The sequence below is a fragment of the Pieris brassicae genome, chromosome 3 (genome assembly GCF_905147105.1).
Source record: "Pieris brassicae chromosome 3, ilPieBrab1.1, whole genome shotgun sequence".
Classification (NCBI taxonomy): Eukaryota; Metazoa; Arthropoda; class Insecta; order Lepidoptera; family Pieridae; genus Pieris; species Pieris brassicae.
Window position 1 is genome coordinate 4,356,176 of NC_059667.1, and position 20,731 is coordinate 4,376,906.

Below are 20,731 nucleotides of genomic sequence, written 5' to 3' on the forward strand. Positions count from 1 at the left end.
CAACCTGAATTCGTAGTTGACGTAGTACAACATAGTTTTTATTGTATCAATGTCCACTAAGGAAGCATTAAAAAACACGTTTGAAAAAAAATATTTGATTCCAATTTGCGGTATCTAAAGTTCAAAGCAAGAAAAACGGATTATAAATATTTATATCATAATTACATTAAAAAAAAGGTTTAAATCCCCTAGCATCTCTGAACAGTCCTCAGGGTTCTAGGTCGATCCTGCTCATTCAACCAAACGAACTCAGGCTTACGACCATCAAGTTAATTGCTGAAAACACCATATGGTATTTGACCTAAGGGCGACATTTCACTTCACTATGGCGTTCGGTTTGGTTCTCATGGGTTGTGACCAGCGCAGAACAAAACAGAATTAATTTATAATTTTCGCTTTGATGATATATAAGACTTACCACATGTAACGTTTTTCCAAGTCGAATTAATTTAAAGATTAATTATTAAGATTGTGGTCCAACAATTAAAATTCATAAAATACAGCCTCCATTATCACGTTAAATCAACAGAGCTTAATTAATGTTTTAGCTTCACGTGGGAAACGTTGTTACCGACCTTTGTTTTTGTCAGTACCTAGGCTGCATACATAATTAACAATGTACGCCAAACCACAAATATTTGCTTGATAAATGTTGCCCTCTTCAATTATTCATGAAAGAGTTTAAGGCTTCAATAGTTTTTAAATGTTAAATCACATTCGAAATAAAATCAATGACATGCATGCTAGTTAAGTGGGACCAGGATAAGTGAGAAACTTCTATTATTGAGATTTGTAATCCCAGTACTTCTTCATCGAGTTACCTCTAATAAAGGGACTTTTTAAACCTGTTTAAATGAGATTAGATTGTAGGATTTTTTACCTCTATAAGAGGTAATTGCAACTCTGTAGCTGAATTACCTGTGTAAGTTAGACAATTTATCAGGCATAGGTCCGACTCGTTGGTTGACAAACATGAATTTCTTTCGCACGTGTTTTGTTTATGAGTACTGTCTCAGGTTTTGACTTACGAACAAGGTAATAAAAGTTGCCATAATTAAAAAAAGGTAATAAAAGTGTACAATATGCTCAAAAATATAACATATTATAAACATTAGAAAAATTTAAGCTTCAATCAGATTATAAATGTGGAAAATCGATATATTCGACCTTTATAAGAGGGGCCTTTGTAAATAAGACAACTATAATTTTAAACCGATCTAATTGGAAAACGGGATATATGAAAACCTCTTTAAATTTACACAATCTATGGTCCCTTGAGATCCCTATTAATCAGGTTTCATTGTATTTAACTTTATAATATTTGGAGGCATACGATAATAACATAATTTCTACAACTAGAATCTACTATTAATAATATATTTAAGTCCCAAAACTCTTTACAAACGAAAGCATATCTGCCTCTGAATCGTCGATATGTTTTTTAAGGCTGTGGTCATAGTTATAAGTCTATCGGCCCAAAAAATATTACACAGAATAGAAACCAGAAACAAAATACTCCAAGGACGTAATCTTAAACTATGTTTGCCTTTAAAATGAGGCGCTGTAAGATTTTTATACAAATTTAAACAAATATTCACCTTAATTGTCATTGCAGTTAGTGAAACTGTTAATGTACTGTCTTGCTTTACTGCGTAGCGATCCCGTAGCACTTCGTAGACAGGTTGATCATACAATGTAGTCTGCAAGAGACTATATTTACTTATTTCTGTTAGTGATGCAAACTAGGATATAACAATTAATAACTGAAATAATAGTTAAACCTCTGCTGGGCGACTTAATCTAAAACTAGATTTTGACATCATTTTAATAATAATAAAACCCGTGTATTTCCAATGTTAACAATAAAGTTTAAATTTGTTACATATTTTTTCTTTTTCTACGGGTAAAGACCTAAAAGTCTTATATCGTTTCATTAAACCACAATTGTAATTACATAACTACGCCTCAGTTGGCTGATGTGCCCTCAAGTCTGTCTGGATTCCACACTCGACACGGCATTTAAATGCTTCTTAACACGCAACACCCGCGGGACGTTTAGTCCTAATAATATAGAAAATCTAACAATGCACGCAATATATATCTGTAAAAAAGTAGAATATCAGTAAAGTCGATAATAACAAGGTCATATTTAGGAATTGTTGCACAAAAACGACTCGTGACTGCAACCAGATGTTCTTCTAGGTCAGGCGGTGAACAGGTAGCTTGTAGTTTAAGTTATTTACGCAGCCGTTCCGGACTAACGTTTGTAATAAGCGAATAAACGGAACATTGATAACTCCACTTCGAGTTTTATTTCGTGAGAACGATCGTGGCTCAGATTGAGCTATGGGCTTATAGCAACGTACAGTAAAAAATCCTTACCTTAAATAAATAAATAAAACCAATTGTTGTAATAATTATAATTTATTTATTATTCATAAGTCCAAGGTGTTAGAAACACAATAAGGAAAGGCTGTAAAATCTATATATGCAAACAGCAATCTAATCACTTCTATAAACAGTGTAGAGCAATGCAAAATATGAATAAGAACTGGTGAGTATCTGAAACAAAAAAGTATGAAAACCGTCCAGCCTCCACAACAAATGGAATGTGTGAGCGGGTGTTTTGTTAGCGATTTCACTATGCATTTCCCCCGCATTAAAAACTTCATCAAATAGTCTCTCTGCCTGTTGTGAGGGAGAACAATGCGCTTAATGTTCGCAAAGCAACTTTACGGACTGGTTGTATTATAGAAATGTACCCACTCATACTTTTAATAGTGTAACTTTGTGTTAAGTACAAAGAAGTACTCTTTCGTTGGTTTATGATAAGGTCGGCCTTAACCTACATATTTTAATGGTGAAATACATCGAATAAATAAAAGTCATTTAAATTTTAACTGTAATGTAAATATTTGATTTTAGTAATGGAAGTTTACTACATACATCACAGTTATAACATAAAAACATATATCTTGTAAAAACCAAAACTGAATTTATCAGCTTGTTCGGTTCATAACCGCATTATAAACTACATTTAGCTGTTTTTACTACTCTACCTGGCAAACAAATCTTTGTTTTAATTCATAGTGGCTTATCGTACGTTAAAAGATATAGGCTAACTCACTACTTTAACAAATTCGAGTATTTATATGACAATGTAAACCCAATATGAGTCAGAGTCAGAGATTGCCCACACTGATTTAGTTAGTGTCAATCACGAACCATGACGTCACACATTTACCATAAATAATATTATATTGATTTAAAAAACTACAACTAGAAGGTAAAAATTTAATTAAGAGCGTAATTTAATGCTTACGGAGCTGTACGTCTTCATTGTGATAGAACTAAATTTCATCGCTGTGAAATATAATGGCTTTTGTGATCTGAAATAATTAAATGGACAATTAAAGCGGTCTATTGTTACTGATGGTTAACTACGATTTTACTTTCTTCGCCCTTATAAACACAAGGAGAAGGTATGAAAATAGTTTTAGGAGTAAATTAACTAATACTAATAACTTAGTATTGTCTTTTGTTAACATAGCTTTTACACATTAAGAAAACACTTTTTAAACGGATTGAAGTATTATTATTATAAAGTTATAATTATTTACATAATTTTAAATACCGTACCGTGACCACGCACGCTTTAAAGCACTCGAACTTCGGAAAAAAATTAAAATTTAAAATTATGCAAATAATTATAAGTTTATAATAATAATACATAGCTTCAATCCGTTTAAAAAGTGTTTTCTTAAATTATAACTTATTTCTTATTGCAGCAAAATAATATTTTTCCAACTGACAGCATAGTTATCTGATTGAACATGTTGTCTGATATATACTTGATATACTTTTTGTAATGTATCTAATTACATTAATTATCTAATTAAATTTGTTTAATGTGTAAACCTACAAAACCAATAATAAGTACCTAGACGGTGGATTAGAACAATAGAAAAACTATTACTAAAACCGCCGGCACCGCTCTCAGGCAATGTTAATGTCCATGGGATGCAGTTTCACTGAGGAGCCTGAAAACTATGTGTAGTTAACTTAAATAACAAGTAACGATCACAAAAAACAAATGAAATTGATTTTCTATCGCAAAGTTGTTAGTCAAAGGTAATATAACTCTGTTCACTTTAATTATACGATACCTTTGCATCATTATAAGCAAAGCTCCGCGGCTGCGCGTGTCGCTGTGGTACCAGGTGCTCTCATACACTGCTTCCGCCACACCTGTGCTCTGTCAACACATAATTACTAGAAAATTTACTGTTCCATTTATTCGATTACAAAAATCCTGCTATTGTTTTGATTTAACCAAAGTCACATATATTTTTAAGTCAATGAAATGAGGTTTTTAGACAACAATAATCATGAGTGCTGCGGTCTAAATTCGGACAGTTAAAGCCCCAACACCATAAAGCAATGTGACTTATGAGAAATAATGGCTGACAGCGCCCAGTTTTAGTTTTGCTTTTTTTGAGGTTCTAATTAACCACAATTGATTTAAGTGAAATATTAAAAATCTGTGGATAATAAAAAAAACTACAAGATTCCTATTTAACAAAAAAATATACAGAACATAAAAGTAATAACAGTTAGTTAACAGAACACTTACAGCAGTATAAATGTCGTCTGCATACCAGCATAAAATACCAACTTGTGTCAGCGCTGCACCTAAAAAGAATTTATTGCTCATTGCCATCCACGGCTCCAACAGCTGGAATTTTTATAATTAATAAAACAACCATACAGCTCAAAGTACGAAGTTATGTAACGAGCCAGTGAACTATGAAACTACTTACTAATAAAAAAATATATCGTCACGAGACTGTCTCTGTTAATTAAAGATTTCAGATCGCGCCTGGTAGATAGTGCTGGTGAACCTAGAGCTGGAACTTTCTTCTCTCAACGAATAAATATCGCAATACAGCGAGGAAATACCAGCAATAAAAGTATACTGCCACTGGGACCAAGCTTTTTAAATTTATGTTAGTTTTCTATTTAACAATTTTTAATAATTATTATTATAACTTTGTACGGTAATAGTATTGTAAATACTCTATATTATACTGGCTGGTAATGTGATACATTTGTTGGCCACATGAGTTTTAGCTTAAAAGTGTGCAGTGCAGTACTTACGATATTGAAGACGACACAGCAAATATTAACAGAGCTCAAAAGAACGTTTATTAGATTCACCATAGAGAACGCATCTTCTAAATTATTACCGTATCTAGAAATTAGTTAAATTCTGGATTAATATAATTAAATCTGTAAATAATTCTACTAATTAACTTACGCAATTATAAAAATATTTTATTTGGTTTTTAACGTGTTGTAATGTATGTGATGCATGCAGGCACTACGCGTTTAGTTATCACCATTAACTATATAAAAACTATGCCATTTGAGGGTATAAGTCGAAAGTGGTCTTTGTTTACCCGACATACTTTTATAAGAGAAGAAAAATACTAAAAGCCCTGTAATAATGCGAGACTAGAATAATAAAGTTTTAATTTAAAAAATCATAAACTTGCTTCGTTCCTCGACTATAAAGCGAATCATTTGTTTTTTCTTACTTTATGAGCTTTTGATGTATTTTCACGACGGATAAAATATCTTCATAGGAATTGTTCTTATTAGTAGGTTGAATGTAGGATAACGTTCGTATTTTTAACTGCAGTAGTTCCAGAAGCATACTAATATGACTTGACATCGTCATAAATAGTATATCGGATCCAAGCATTGACCAAACTGATACCACTCCTAAAAGAAAATATAAAAAAATTCGTATAAAGCGTGTGGTATGCTAATGTTAGTCATATATTAAAATATTGAGTAAGTCAAACGTCAAAGATTGGCACTAGTCTCTCGAACATGTCTACTTAAAATTACAAACAATTATGTAAATCATTTATATACCATAATATTGATTATTAATGTAACTTACACACAACTTGAATATAATATTCATAGGGGTTACATTTTGTGTGAAAACATCCCTAAGTAGCAATTGAGCATTACTGTATAATTATTAAACCTAAGATGGTTTTATTAATTATTTGAACAGGTACCAAAGTCTGAGCCCGAACGAAGCAGTTAACATGTTATTACAAAATATACAGCCCCCATAAATCTGTCTACAAAAGCATTACACAGACTATATCACAAACTTATAAACTTTACCTCCATACATCTCAAAGACAAAGACGATTTCGTGGTATACGGGCTTAGTTTTATCAAAAGGATAAGACAAATGCCATATATAATCCAAATAAGCCGGCACGCCTTGAATCTTATGATACAAATACACAACTATTGGAGTTAGATTGTATAACCATAATCCTAATATATTCCAGAATGCATACCCTGGAATCAAGGATTATACAAGATACATAACTGTTTGTTATTTGTATCTTTTTATTATTATTTAATTATTGTGTAAGCCGAGATTAAGCTTATAGATTCTTTTTTTTATTTGTTGTAATGTAGTTAACATTACAACAAATTTAAAAAAAATAGATAGATAGATAGTTATTTATTTTAGTTTTAGTTTAGCTATTAAAGTTCGATACATTTCACCAATTCTACTAATATAATGGAACATGGTATCGTGTGTTACTTACTTATGTTCGCAATACAACGCGGCTATATGAGTCGTTCACTAAAAGGCTATAAAAATCGATCTTAATGATTTCAACATACGTACAAAATTGAGCAATGCGTAGTCGCGAAAGCTTTTTTCGTTTAATCTCGACGGCCTCCTTATCGCGTTCGGACATCGGCCAGATATCCGCCAGCTCAATCAAAAGGTGTTTAAATGTGTCTTTTTTATACCAGAGCGTCAACAATTTGCCAAAACCTGAAAGACAATAAAATTGCAATTTAAATAAAACTTGGTCCGCAAAGGAAAAGTTTGAAACGAGAATCCCTTTTTGTAATTTTACTTAAAGCTACGGAATCAAGAATTGTTTTACTCTTTGTTTTAAAATACACAGAGGTTCACAAAACAGTTTTTTATCGAGAAAAACAGATGTAAAAAAATGTATTCAAGTCTGACCCGCTTTTGAGTAGATCTAACACATTATTTCTTTTTAGTTTATGAAATGAAAGGGCTTTTTTTAATCCTATTTAATATGTTTTTCTTCCTACATAAGAATAAGTTTTAAAAATATCCTCTTTACAAAATAGGTATGATAATTAAAGACTATTGTTATACGTGTAAAATATGTATGAACTTGGCGAAATGGCATTAAAATATTTTCTACTGACATCGTTCTTTTACACACATATTTAAAACAAAATGGTAAGGTAAACAAATGAAGACTTATTGTGTTGACGCCACTCTCTTAAGCACAAATGTGCATAATGTCAAGTGTTAATAATATGCATAATGAAACGACAATATAGTTACATTAAAGTACTTACTCATCGTATCATAACCAGCGATATGCAAACCTGATACAAATTCCACCACTGACGATGACGTAACTAGCTTATTGATGACGTAATTGATCTCACCAGCGACCATCAGAAATAAAATGAGACCAGAAATAAATAGCCATAAATTAGTCCACAATTTTCGAAATAATTCATTAGTTGTACCTTTGAATGTTAAACCTATTTTTCTAGTGCAATAATCACATAACTTCATAGTATTATAAATTTCGTTCAGAGCTCGATTTTCGAACATTTTAACAACTCGCTACTGAACAATCAAAGAATGAAATATTTCTTTTTATAATATATTTTGTCATAAATTATTCCACACTTTTGGTAAGTTTAAAAGAATAAAACTTTGAACGTTATCAAGGGTTGAAAGTTCCCATTACTTAACTGATTTATTACTTGGAACTTTTATTATTCAACCCATAATTTAACGATTTCATCTATTCATTATATTTATTAGTAAATTATACAAGAATTAGTATTGACGTTCCGTGATCAAATTATTTCTATTGCATATATACGATACGACATCCTTAAATTTGTTCTTCATTTTTTTTTAATTCATTAGTACAAATAAAGTGACCTAACTGTACTAACAAATTAAAAAAACACAAAATCACGAAAAAAATGAGTATGCAGTATAGTTACACAGAGTAATTTTTTTACTAATCTGTGAAAACACTTCAAAATGTATAAAGAATTCATTGCAAAAACATATTAGTACCACCTGAAACTGCAGGAAACATCATTATTAGGCTTAAAAACTTAAAAAAAAAAACAATTTCGAGAGTTTATTTTTAAACTAGTAAATATAATTAAACGAAATTTTAAATTTAAACTTACAAACAAAAAAATGTATAAGTTTAATAAAGTATTTTAAATTTTGATTTGCGTAATGTGTTAATTTTAATTACATTTCTCCGTTTGTGCCACCAAATTCGCAACTTAGTGTCGCTCAAGTAGCCGAATTCCATCATTTAGCATAGACTAAGACCAAATTAAACTTCAAGCGTATTTGAATACAAATATCAACGTAATTGTCAGCTGTAATGGTTCTAGGATTCTGACGCCTCTTCCGGAAATTTGGAATTGGATTTGATTTTAATATTTATTTTTCTAAGTATGGATACACTTAAAAGCAAAACGTAAAGTATGTAAAAACTATTTATTATGTTAAAAAATACTTAAATTTTATTACTTAACGGTGTTTTGAAGCCTTTACAATAACTTTAAAAATAATATCAATGACGTTAAACAGTGAAATAATAACTTCTTGGATTAAAATTAAATCAAATTAACGTATGGGGCTGACGGTAATTTTCCGTTTATCTTATTTTCATTAATACCAAATAATATGCAAGTAAACAACAATATTGATTCGGTTTTTCTAGTCGTCGAATGTGTCGTGTCGTAGTCGTGACGTGACGTAGTTTGATTGTAAATAATATGCCTGGATGACAATTAACGCTCTAAAACCTTGACGCTTGTTAACATTTATTTGTATTCAAGCATGGGACGCCATCTTGCATAGTGAAGCATTTTGGCGGGTTTTTAAAATTATGAATATTGATTTTTAAAATAATTAACAGAATTTAAAATTTTACAATTGTATACGTGAAACAGTTACTAATTAATAAACTATTGAAATTTTTCATTAAAAAAATCGTTTTGCCCCATCGGGGTGTCCTTTAAAAACCTTTACTGAATAAATGTCTGTTACACGTCATATCAATATTAAGTATAAGTTAAATTATTCTTCGGGCTTCACCTAAGTAAAACTATTCAAGTACTTACTCGGTACCTGAACGTTTGTAGCACCTGCTACTTGACTCGTTAAGTAACTTTGAAATCTGTATTAATGTGAGGAAAGTATCTACCTCAGTTATTACATCACCTGATGTTAAGTGATCCGCCGCCCATGGAATTGTCCAATACCAGAGGGCTCGCAAGTGCGTTGTCGACCTATAATTAATTAGCACTATTAGTAGAATTAGTAATGAATATAAGTATTAGTTTTATTAAGGGTAATGATTGGTACTAGCATTAATAATAATAAAATGAGGATCATTGGCAGCGGCAGCCTCAGCGTTAGATTTAGTCTTAGAGTTAGCTTTAGCGTTGGCGTTAGATTTAACCATAACAGTATAAAGTAAAACCAACTTAAGTATATAATTACATAAAGTTCCAAAAATAATTAATATCACATAAAATATATATTAGTACGAATTAATAAAACAGTTTACCAAAGAACTAAGAAACGTATGTTCTCACATTAAAAAAGCTCAATGAAATCGATATTTTATTGCGTTCACCCACAAAATCTTTCTAGATAGAAAAGCAATAGCAGTAATGAACCTCATTGGTGTATTCAAAGTTTGAAGCTTAAATCCTCAAGTCGAAGCCTCACCTGACTCAGATTACTCCGTGCTAGCTTTCAGAGGCTTTGCGGGATTACCTCACGTCCGGTTCCGAAAGTATCGCCCGTTTATCCCAACATCCCTACTTTGTTTATGCTCTACATTTGGTAATGAAAATCGGTTCATGGATACAATTATTCGAGTATATAAGCAAAAAATTTATTGGCTTGAAATATATGCTGTAATTTTACCCACTTAAAAGTTTTTAACCTGTCATTTGTCTGCTGCACTCGAAACATCAACGATTTTGATTGTTCAAATTTGACAAATTGTTATCTTCAGGGTTTACTCTGGTAAAAATATTCATCAACACATTAATATCCTGTTTATTATATATCCTATGTTTTACCCTGTTTCATCTTTAAACCATACTTTAAGGAATCCAATTGTGATGTTTAGCAGATTTTATGGGCATATTTCTAGATCATTTCTATAACCTTGTATATAGGATTTAACAGGCTGAGGTACATCGTCATTATTATTAAGATATTGTAATAAAAATATAAAATAATAATACAATGGGTAAATGGGCAGGAGGTTAATGTGATGGTTCGTCATAGCGCCGTCCTTGAATAGTCACAAAGCCAAAGGAGTACGTTGTCGTCCTTTAAAAATCCTCATATGAGTCAAATTATTCTAAAATTAACGAACAAGTACAATTCGTTTGCGAGGATCATGCGTAGCTGTAGAATATTAAATTTATGGGCACTGCCTTATGCCTAGAAGTAATAGTACTGTACTGCGGCAAATTATATTACAATTTAAATTGATGTAAGATATGCATATACAAATTTTGTAAACGTTTACAAAAATATATTACACACTGTTAACATATTCAATTATGTTATTCTTATTATAACGATATTAAAATATGGATACCATGAAAACCTTAGTAAGTAATAATTGAATACAAATTAGGAAAATAAATACAAGTATAAAAATATAATCGTAAAATGGCTGGTCAGTATTATTTTCTCAGTCACATTAATATTTTATGGACGCTTTTATAAAATGAATGTGCCCTTGAGAGTTTTATGACTATATTTTCCTCACAGTCACTGTTATAATATTAGGTCCTTACATATGAAATTAACATGTGGTCGTACTGCCCAATTTGACCTCAAATATCTCTTCTTTGGTTAGGAATTCCACATATCACATCCCACAGATCGGGGCGGCCCCGTGCTGTTAGAACTACAAAAGCTCTTAAAGCCAGAATTCGTCGAAACCCTATTAGGAAGCAAAAAAATATTATCGCGAGAAATGAATATTCCCGCTAGGACTATGTCGTTTATTATAAAACGAGACCTGAAGCTCGGTGCCTATAGTCGATATGCAGGACGTGCCCTAAATCAATCTTTACAATTAAAGAGAGTAAATCGATCAAAACGCCTTATGTCGCGGTACGCAGATGAGAAGCACAGAAATATCCTCTTTACCGATGAACATTTTCACTATTGAAGAACATACAATAAGCAAAATAATAAAGTGCAGCCGACCGCTGACAGTTCTAAAAAAGCTGCTCAGATGGTCGGAAAGGTACAACATGGTCATCAATGAAGGTTTGTTGGGGCGTGTCTTATCAAGCAGTTACAAAACTCCATTTTTGTGAATAAGGAGTGAAAACATCAGCCAAAGTGTATCAAGTCTTGGATCATGTTTTGAAACCTCTCGGCAATACACTTTAAAAAAATATACCGAGGACTTTCCAGCAGGATTCTGCACCTGGTCACAAGGCACGAACTAATCAACCCTGGCTTGAAACTATCGTTTATAAGAGCTGAAGACTGGCCCTCATCTAGCCCAGACCTCAACCCTTTAGACTTTAAATTATGGTAGATGGGTATGGGATTATCGTTTAGAGCCTGGCCTGCTCTAAACGACACAGCGACATTGAGTCTCTTAAGAAATCTTTGGAGCAGAGGCCAACTCTCCCTTGGAAACAGTGCGTAAATCCATAGATTCGTGGCCCAACAGATTAAAGGCCTGTAAAAAGCCAAAGGTGGCCATTTCGAATAGAATATTTTTTATTGATTTTTAAGAGTAATAAATAAATTTTAATAATATTACGTTACTTCATTTGAAAAAAAACATTTTCAATTGTAACAAAACATTTGTCTGGACTAGGTATTTTAAAAAATCTACTTTTATTTCTCCCATACAAAACCTTCATTTCATATATAATATAGACTTGTGCAACAGCCACAAATCAAAAAAACCTGATCTATATATTTTAAAGTACTCGTTTGTCTTTTACCGTCAAATTATGTTTAAGAAAGAGATAAATGGAAGAATTTGTAGCAGGCTTTTAGTTTTTCGGAGGACGTAGAATAATATTAAATATAACAATAACAAACTCGATGTAATTGTAGTTCTCAAATAAGGGTTCGTAAAGTTTCATAAAACTTAACGTAGAGAGAAAAAAGTAAAAATTTGCTCGAAAACAATTATACTCAGGCTTACTTTTAGGGCAGCCATATAAAAATAAATCTAATTTGCAGGGCTTACAGGGATAGCTGCTCTTAGACTTGACATAATCCTCTCGAAGAGTGAGGATAAATGTACAAGCTTTTTTAAGATTATCATTTCACGTTAATAGTGATATATTTCCGCGTTTAACGAAAACAGTTCGTTTAGGTAATTAAATGCACTTACATTTTGCTTCAAGTAAATTTTATATAATATTCGATAAAGAATGGAATTAAATTAGAAGGAATTCTTGGATTAACACTGCTTTATAATTTTGTGTTTTCTACTACCGACCTGACTTTGAAAACCAAATTATGTATCTAAATCTCCTCCTGAGGTTTTATTCTATATATGGGTGACAATCGCAGGAAATCCGTGAATTTATCGCGAATATGCGCTACTTTGTTTTATATTACTCAGTGATAATATAATATGTAATTGCATTCCCATTGCAATGCGAGTCTAATCCTTTAGGTCGCACGTTCGAATTCCGACTGTGAAGACACCAATTAAGTTTTCTTATGTGCGCCATGGACACGTGCTGGGTGAAGGATAAAACCGAAAATTCCAACCGCGAGGTAAGTCTAAGGCAATGAAATAGACACAAAAATAAGTATGGCCCATACCAGACACAGTAAAGTATTAGACTTCACTGTATGTTATAAGCAAGATACATTTTATAATATAATCAATTCCAAGGACTGAATAATACTGTACAAATTTGAGAATATGTATTTTATTGGTATTTTCACAAAACACCTACATAGTTTTTTTACTAATTAAGATCGCTTTAAGCTCACAAATAATTCAATATGCATTAAGACATGAAACTACAAAAGTAATTGGATAACAAAAGACAATCAATGAAATCTTCAATCATCCATCTCGTTAATCAACAGCGCAAACGAAACAAAACTATTGCAGCTGTTTAAACAATACATTCAAGATACATTTTCCCATATAAAGCATACGTAATGCAGAGAAATCGGTTCAGAAAACAACTAGATATTCAAATATTCCGATTTCAGCGAGCAATCTTTTCAAATAAGCCAGCGAGTTTTTGATCTTAAATTTACATAATTCGCGTTCATTCGTTCCAGACATTCTGGTTTTATTCTCACCTGCAGTCCGAACGACGCAATGGTATCTTTTAGAATCATGAGCACCTCTTTAATTTGCACGGAGTCGTATTGTGGGTGAATTCAATTACTACGGGAGCCTGAATGCCTACTTATACGTGTGGCCACCGGAATCCTCAATGTGTTAATCTGGCTTTTTAAAGTAGTTTTCAAATTAAGGATTTATGCAGTGAGGTGAAAGCTTATTCTAACTAACATAACTATTAAATAAAACGAGTATATGACGAAATTGTCGGTATATGTAACTAGGTTGTGAAAACACTTTTGATATAATATTCGTTTTATATATTAGTAGGTCGCCCTAGGTACCGCCGGATCGACTGAGTTGAGCAGGTCCTACTGCAGCTGAAAGCCTCCAATTATAGGTCGCAGAGCCAGCGATGTGATGGAGTGGCGTATGAAATTTATCGCCATAACTATTACAGCTTAAGGAGAAAACCTACCAAAGAAATCTGCTGCTAAATGAAGCCTTTTGAATCAAGATTGTAGTTTCCGACAAAACAATTTTTGAATTATAATTGTATCATTAGACAAATGAACTCGATTGCAATCCCGGCAATGCACTCATGAGCCCTCTGGCAATGAGAGAGTCCATGGGCAGCGGTGTCCCTTAACTTCAGGTGAGCTTTCTGCACGTTTGCCCCTGTTCTATTAAAAAAAATTGTATAAATAACATTAATTATTTCATTGTGTCTACCAACAAAGTCAAAGTCAAAAATCATTTATATAGGCAACACAATGTACACCTATGAACGTCAATAAAAAAGAAATATACATTAAATGCTTCCAATTTTACATTATTCGAATTGATCGATTGTTGGGCGTAGAACGGACGAAAAGAACTGGCAAGAAACTCTCCGCCACTCTTTTTATCCGCCAAATCATAACAGACTGTACACAACTAAAAATATAAAAACTCCCAATTCCGTATTAAAGAACCTATCGTTTCAGAACAGATTGCGAACTGTTTTATCCAGTCTACAGAAAATAGAGCACTTTGCATAGCGAATATAAGTAATGAGTTTTTGAGCGTACGTTGCACCAACCGAGCTCATGTGAAGCGAAAGGATAAAAAGGAAAGCCAAAATTGCCTATTCCAATAAAATAATTTTGATTATAGTTTTGTTAGAAAATTAACAATGAACACAATACATTATCGTGTTTATTTAGTAGTGATTCTAAAAACAGAGATTTTAGGCGTATTAAGACGTATATCATATATATATATATATCTGAGTCTTGAATAGTTGCATATATATACTGCCGTTTCAATTACTTATCCATAATGGTATTATTTTATTTTATAATTCATGATACTGTAAAATACGACACAATTTTTAAACTTATCATATAACTTTTAATAACATTCTCAAGTAATAATGATACATATTTTCTGAAGCCATTTGTAAATACTTTTTACTTTTTGTTTTTCATGTATCCAGTATCAGTTTAGTTTATTTTTGTTCCTGTTAAGTTTCTTCTTTATATGTAATATGTATTTTTGCACTTCTTGCCTACCTTATGTAATTTAATACATTTTTTTTTCTTTACTCAAAGTGGTTGTCTTAAAGAGATCGCTTGAAAGCGATAAGGACGCCAGTTGCCCTCCTTTTCATTAAATTATGTTCAATTTTTATATTGTAATGTAACGAAGTGTTAATAAATAAATCTAGCAAATAAGCCTTTTTTCGTTATTCAGAGCACAATGTATATATATTTGCATAAATAAGTTAAAAAGTCGCATTTAAATAGGTTTAAGAAGATTTATTTAAAAGGAAAGACGATTCAAATAGTAATGAGCTTTGAGGTACATTTTTCAATCATATGAGAGAAATATATAAAAGGTTAGCTTTTTAAAATATATTTATTTATTCATTTAGGAAACAAAATAGACACATACATCTCTAAAAGTAAAAAAACATAAAATAAAAAATAAGATATAAAGCAAAACAAAACAAAACATGATAGCAGAATGTTATTTAAGTAGACAATACAAAACAAAATATTTAAGTTGACAATACAACACAAAATTTATAAATCAGGAGAATGACAAACATACCAGTAGCTATAATAAAGAAAGATACAAGGTTTAGGACTTTAATAGTTGTTTTAACCTATTCTTAAATGAATGAAGTGCGAAAATCGCTAGTACTAATCGAAAATGTACCAAAAGAATTTCCCATTAAATTGCAAAGAATCAATAAGTAATTGATAATTATATATAGAATTTATTATATTTATGTAAACATATCATAAAACCAGCATCGAATTAGTTCACGCTAAATGTTTATTCCCCTTTAAACATTTATGCGAAATGCTGCGCAGAGTACGATAAAATTTTATGCGTTTAGTAATTCCGTTTCAACCATTTCGTTCACTATGTGCTTAATTTCCAAAGTATTTATTTCAATACTGCAAAGAAGTTTTAATATTACAACTGAATTACTTTACTTAACGAAGCTAAAACATAATATTTCGATATTTACGTGATTCAACACGAACCATCTTCATGGGCTTTCTGCTAACATTTTACTGTTTGTATTTAAGTTGTTTGTTTTACTTTATTAAAGGCAAGACAGTGATCAGCCTTTCGCGTCTATTTTATTCGGTTCCGCCAGTTACTCATAATATTCTTCTTCAAAGGAACAAGAGTACAAACAATTTATTGTTTTATATAATTACTGTGTTATGTATATTTTATATTATGATAAACATAACACAATAATTATATAATATAATAAATAAATTTTTAAAGGCAATGTCCCTTTATAGCGAACTCGATATTTCAACCATTATTATAGTTTTGACAACAATTATAAATAATTTAACTTTTTATAAAGACATTATGGTAATAATTATTAGACATTGGAATAACTATTTTAGTTTTTTTTATAATAAATTAATCTGAATCACTACTTTCTTTACAAATAACCGATTTATTATTAATATTAGTTAAACGTATGGAAATACACTTTCTATATGTTTGAATAATTATTTTTATATGCTACTAGAAATTTAGCAATGTCCAGTTGCCTCCCAACACATAGACAGTCTTCGAATACAGAGACCTCCAGATAAAACATAATGAGTCGCTTAAATTTAAATTAACTCGCTTGAATTAAAGACAATAGTACTAATTTTGACGTCAGCCGTGTATTTTTAATGAGTACGATAAAACTGAAAACCTCATCGCTTACAATATTGCTTCGCTCTTAAATTTACGTTTAAAGCGGAAAATTTAAGGATTTTTGCCAAATGGGTACTTGCGATGTACAAATTACGTTTGTAAAATTTAATGAACTAAACGAAACAAAAGACATAAAAAAGCAGTTCTTTTCAGATCTTGTTTAAGTATATCTGATCCAATGCGTCTTTTTTTCTGCTGCTTCTCGTGGATTCCCGTGAACAGTTGGAGAACCAACCAAATTTCAGATAGAAATGTATCTAGAACGTCTGTCATGAATTCATAAACGCAGAATCTACAATTACAACAGGTTGAAAACTAAAATTTAGACACACACATTACATGACCAAAACATCAAAAAAAGGTGAAAGTCTGGAACGGATACTAAAGTATCTACTGTTTTATAAAAATGACAAATTTAAAAGCATACACGCGAACCTGTCAACAGCGAGTTATTAGTATATCTAAGTGCTGTGTGAAGTGTGTCACTTAATTAACAGTTGAACAGCTTTACAACTGCTCCTTGTAAGTGAAGTGAGTGCCCTCACTCGCCCGCAGCGTTAGCAGAGCCTCTAAATGAAAGCCTCCTTGAGTCCTACATATGTTGTTTTAACACCAGTCAAACAACATTTTGTTACAAAATTACTTTCGTATTTTCCTCTTTGACGAACAAAACAAAACCTGTGGTTCAACAATCCTTGGTCCTAACCTGGCTACCGATTTCTAAATATGATATTTTTTTTCAACAGGTTTTAATAAGTGCCTTCAGGCTTCTCTGCCTAACACACGTCGTCGATTTTTGAATCTTATGCATGCCGGCTTCCTGACGATTTATCTTCACGTAAAGTGACTGTTAAATGCATGTATAAGAAAGGAGTCCATAGGTGCAAGCCGTGAACATACGATCTTATGATTGTGAGTCACTCGTTCCAGGCAAATACTGCTCTAGACCCGAATATTGAATCAATAAAATTAATACTACTTAGTATAAATATTAGCTTTTTTTAATTTCGTAAAAACACATACAATGATCCTAAAATGCTGGGAAAAAATAAAAAGCTAGAAAATGTAACATGTGAAAATTTAACTCGCTATGTAGAAAGGAATTTCGACCTAGGCATCTCGCATTCTATTCTGGAATTCGGAATGAAAAAGGAAAATTATTTTACCAGCTATTAACATTTTACTATGACTATGGTTCACAACATTAATTTGCGAGTATTTAGTTCTAAAAAGATTATGAATGATGTTTACTTGATTTAAGGAACAAGGCAGAGAACATCTAAAATATTAGGTCCTTACATATGAAATTGGCGTATTTCGTACTGGCCACTTTAATCACGATGTTCTCCTCTTTGGTAAGGAATTCCAAATTCAAATTTGTACAGCTTATAACTCATGTATTTTTGCTTCGATGACCGTCATTCATTTGTGTTTTTCTTCTGTTTTTTTCTGCGCGTCACTCATTTTACAAAATGGAAAACTTAAAGTATCGCATTATTTACGAGTACGAGTTCCGCCGTGGCACTAGTACTGCGGAAACGACTCGAAGGGTGAATGATGTGTATGGCGGTCATGTTGCAAAAGAAAACACAGTTCGTTTTTGGTTCCAACGTTTTCGTTCTGGAAATTTCGACCTGCAGAACAAGCCCCGTGGACTGCCTGAGACCCAAGTTGATAATGAAATATTGAATTGCTATTGTGGAGGCGGATCCATCGCAAACCACGTCCGAGTTAGCTGCAGGCTGCGGTGTTAGTGATAAAACTGTTTTAATTCACTTGAAGCAAATTGGGAAGATTAAAAAGCTTGATAGGTGGGTACCTGACGAATTGACTGAAGCAAACCGGCAAACGCGCGTCGACTGCTGCGTTACATTACTGAACCGGCACAATATTGAAGGTATTTTAAACCGAATCATGAAAAATGGATTCTTTACGATAATCGGAAGCGCTCAGCGCAATGGTTGGATCCTGACCAGCCAGCCAAATCCTGTCCCAAGCGAAAATTAACCCCAAAAAAGTTACTTGTTAGCGTTTGGTGGACTAGTGCCGGTATTGTTCATTGCAGGTTTCTCAAATCTGGCCAGACTATTACGGTATTAATGTCCATTGTCACAGCCAGTCACATCCAGCTAATTACAGAGGCTGTGTAGTAGCAAAAGAATTACAGAAAATGAGAAATGTCTTAAAATCAAAATCAATGATAGAATCGGACAAATCGGTAAAACCAGCAAAATTAGTTTCCAAAACTGTTTCCTTTGCCCAGGTAACTAAAGGTCCTAAGACTCCATCCCCAACACAACAAAATGAGATAGCTAGCACAGGCATGGATGAAAAGATTAACACCATACTTTCATTATTGACATCCTTTGATGAAAGACTAAAAAAACTAGAAAGCGGCACCAAAATAGCTGCTCCCAAACGTCTTAAGCAATAATGGCTTTAAAAATAATGGCATGGAATGCTAATGGGCTTTTAAAACACCAAAGAGAACTTCAGATAATTCTTAAACATGAAAACATTGACATCTGCTTGGTATCGGAAACACATTTTACCAGGGAGTCATACATTAAATTTAAAGGATATAATGCCTACCATGCCCTTCACCCAAGTAATAAATCTAGTGGGGGAAGTACAGTTATAATAAAGGATAGCTTAAAACACCATGAGGTCTTTAAATATGAAAAAGAGCATATACAGGCTGTGGCTGTGAGCCTATCAATGAAGCGGTATCCATTAACAATATCATCTATTTACTGCCCACCAAGACATGCACTTAAGTACGACCAGTACAAAACCCTGCTAGAAAGTCTTGGAAATAGATTTGTGTTGGGAGGCGACTTCAATACAAAACATACCTACTGGGGATCAAGATTAATATCGACCAAAGGAAAAGAACTGTTCAATGCTATGAAAAATTTGAGATGTGATGCAATTTCCACAGGAAGGCCCACATACTGGCCAACAGACAAGAATAAAATACCAGATCTTATAGATTTCTTCATATTTAGAGAAGTATCACCAAATGTTCTCCAAATAGAGGAAGCCTATGATATGAACTCAGATCACTCACCAATCTTACTCACAATTGGCGAAGACCCTATAAAGCGAAAACTGAATCCATCTCTCGTGAACACGCATACGGACTGGGACAGCTTCAAAATTTATCTTGTCAATATGGTAGACCTTAGAGTACCTTTAAAGACTGAGGAACAATTAGATTTAGAAGTCAATAGATTTACAAAGAACATCCAACAAGCTGCTTGGAGTAATACTCCAAAATTTAAGAAAAAGGTACAAAACAACTACTTCCCAGAAGAGATTAAAAATTTGATAAAGACAAAACGAACTCAAAGAAAAAGGTGGCACTCCACAAGATGTCCAGAAGACAAAAAACATCTGAATAACCTCACTAAACAACTGAGGAGAGAGATTAAAATACATAAAGATACTTCAATAAAGAGATACCTAAACCAATTAACTTCTGATGGTTCCACCGATTACTCCATCTGGAAAGCGATAAGAAATATCAAAAAACCTACAACACATATTCCTCCCTTACGAGAGTCTAATGGGAATTGGGCTGCAAGTAACATACAAAAAGTTAAGAGGTTTGCTGATCATCTAGAAAATATATTTCAAATCGATGAAGAAGATTTACTTAACTTCGAAGAAATAACGTCAGAAGAGCTGAACATCCGTCTAGTCACACCAAAAGAGGTTTTAAGTGAAATTAAATGTCTAACTAAAAAGAAGGCACCAGGTTTTGATCTAATTACGGGTGAAGTCCTTCAGCATCTCCCCCGTAAAGCCGTAGTTAAATTGACAACCTTAATTAATGCCTCATTTCGACTTCAATATGTTCCCAATATGTGGAAAGTTGCGGAAGTTATAATGATTCCCAAGCCAGGAAAACCTCCACACGAAGTCACGTCTTACAGGCCAATCTCACTGTTACCTGTTATAGCAAAGCTATTTGAGAAAATCTTTCTCAAACGTCTTATCCCCATTATTGTCAAAAAGCAGCTCATACCAGATTACCAATTCGGTTTTAG

The 20,731-nt window shown here is 32.5% G+C and overlaps 1 protein-coding gene across 1 annotated transcript; it reads right to left on the bottom strand.

The window, feature by feature from the left end:
- Positions 1–2,502: 2,502 nt before the first annotated feature.
- On the bottom strand, positions 2,503–7,711 carry LOC123707104 (odorant receptor 4-like). The gene is made up of 9 exons (XM_045656898.1): positions 7,447–7,711; positions 6,728–6,880; positions 6,205–6,387; positions 5,598–5,784; positions 5,158–5,251; positions 4,634–4,735; positions 4,167–4,255; positions 3,323–3,389; positions 2,503–2,562 (listed from the first exon to the last, which is right to left on the bottom strand). Exons 1-9 carry the CDS (start codon positions 7,709–7,711, stop codon positions 2,503–2,505), a joined length of 1,200 nt encoding a protein of 399 aa, XP_045512854.1.
- Positions 7,712–20,731: the final 13,020 nt, after the last annotated feature.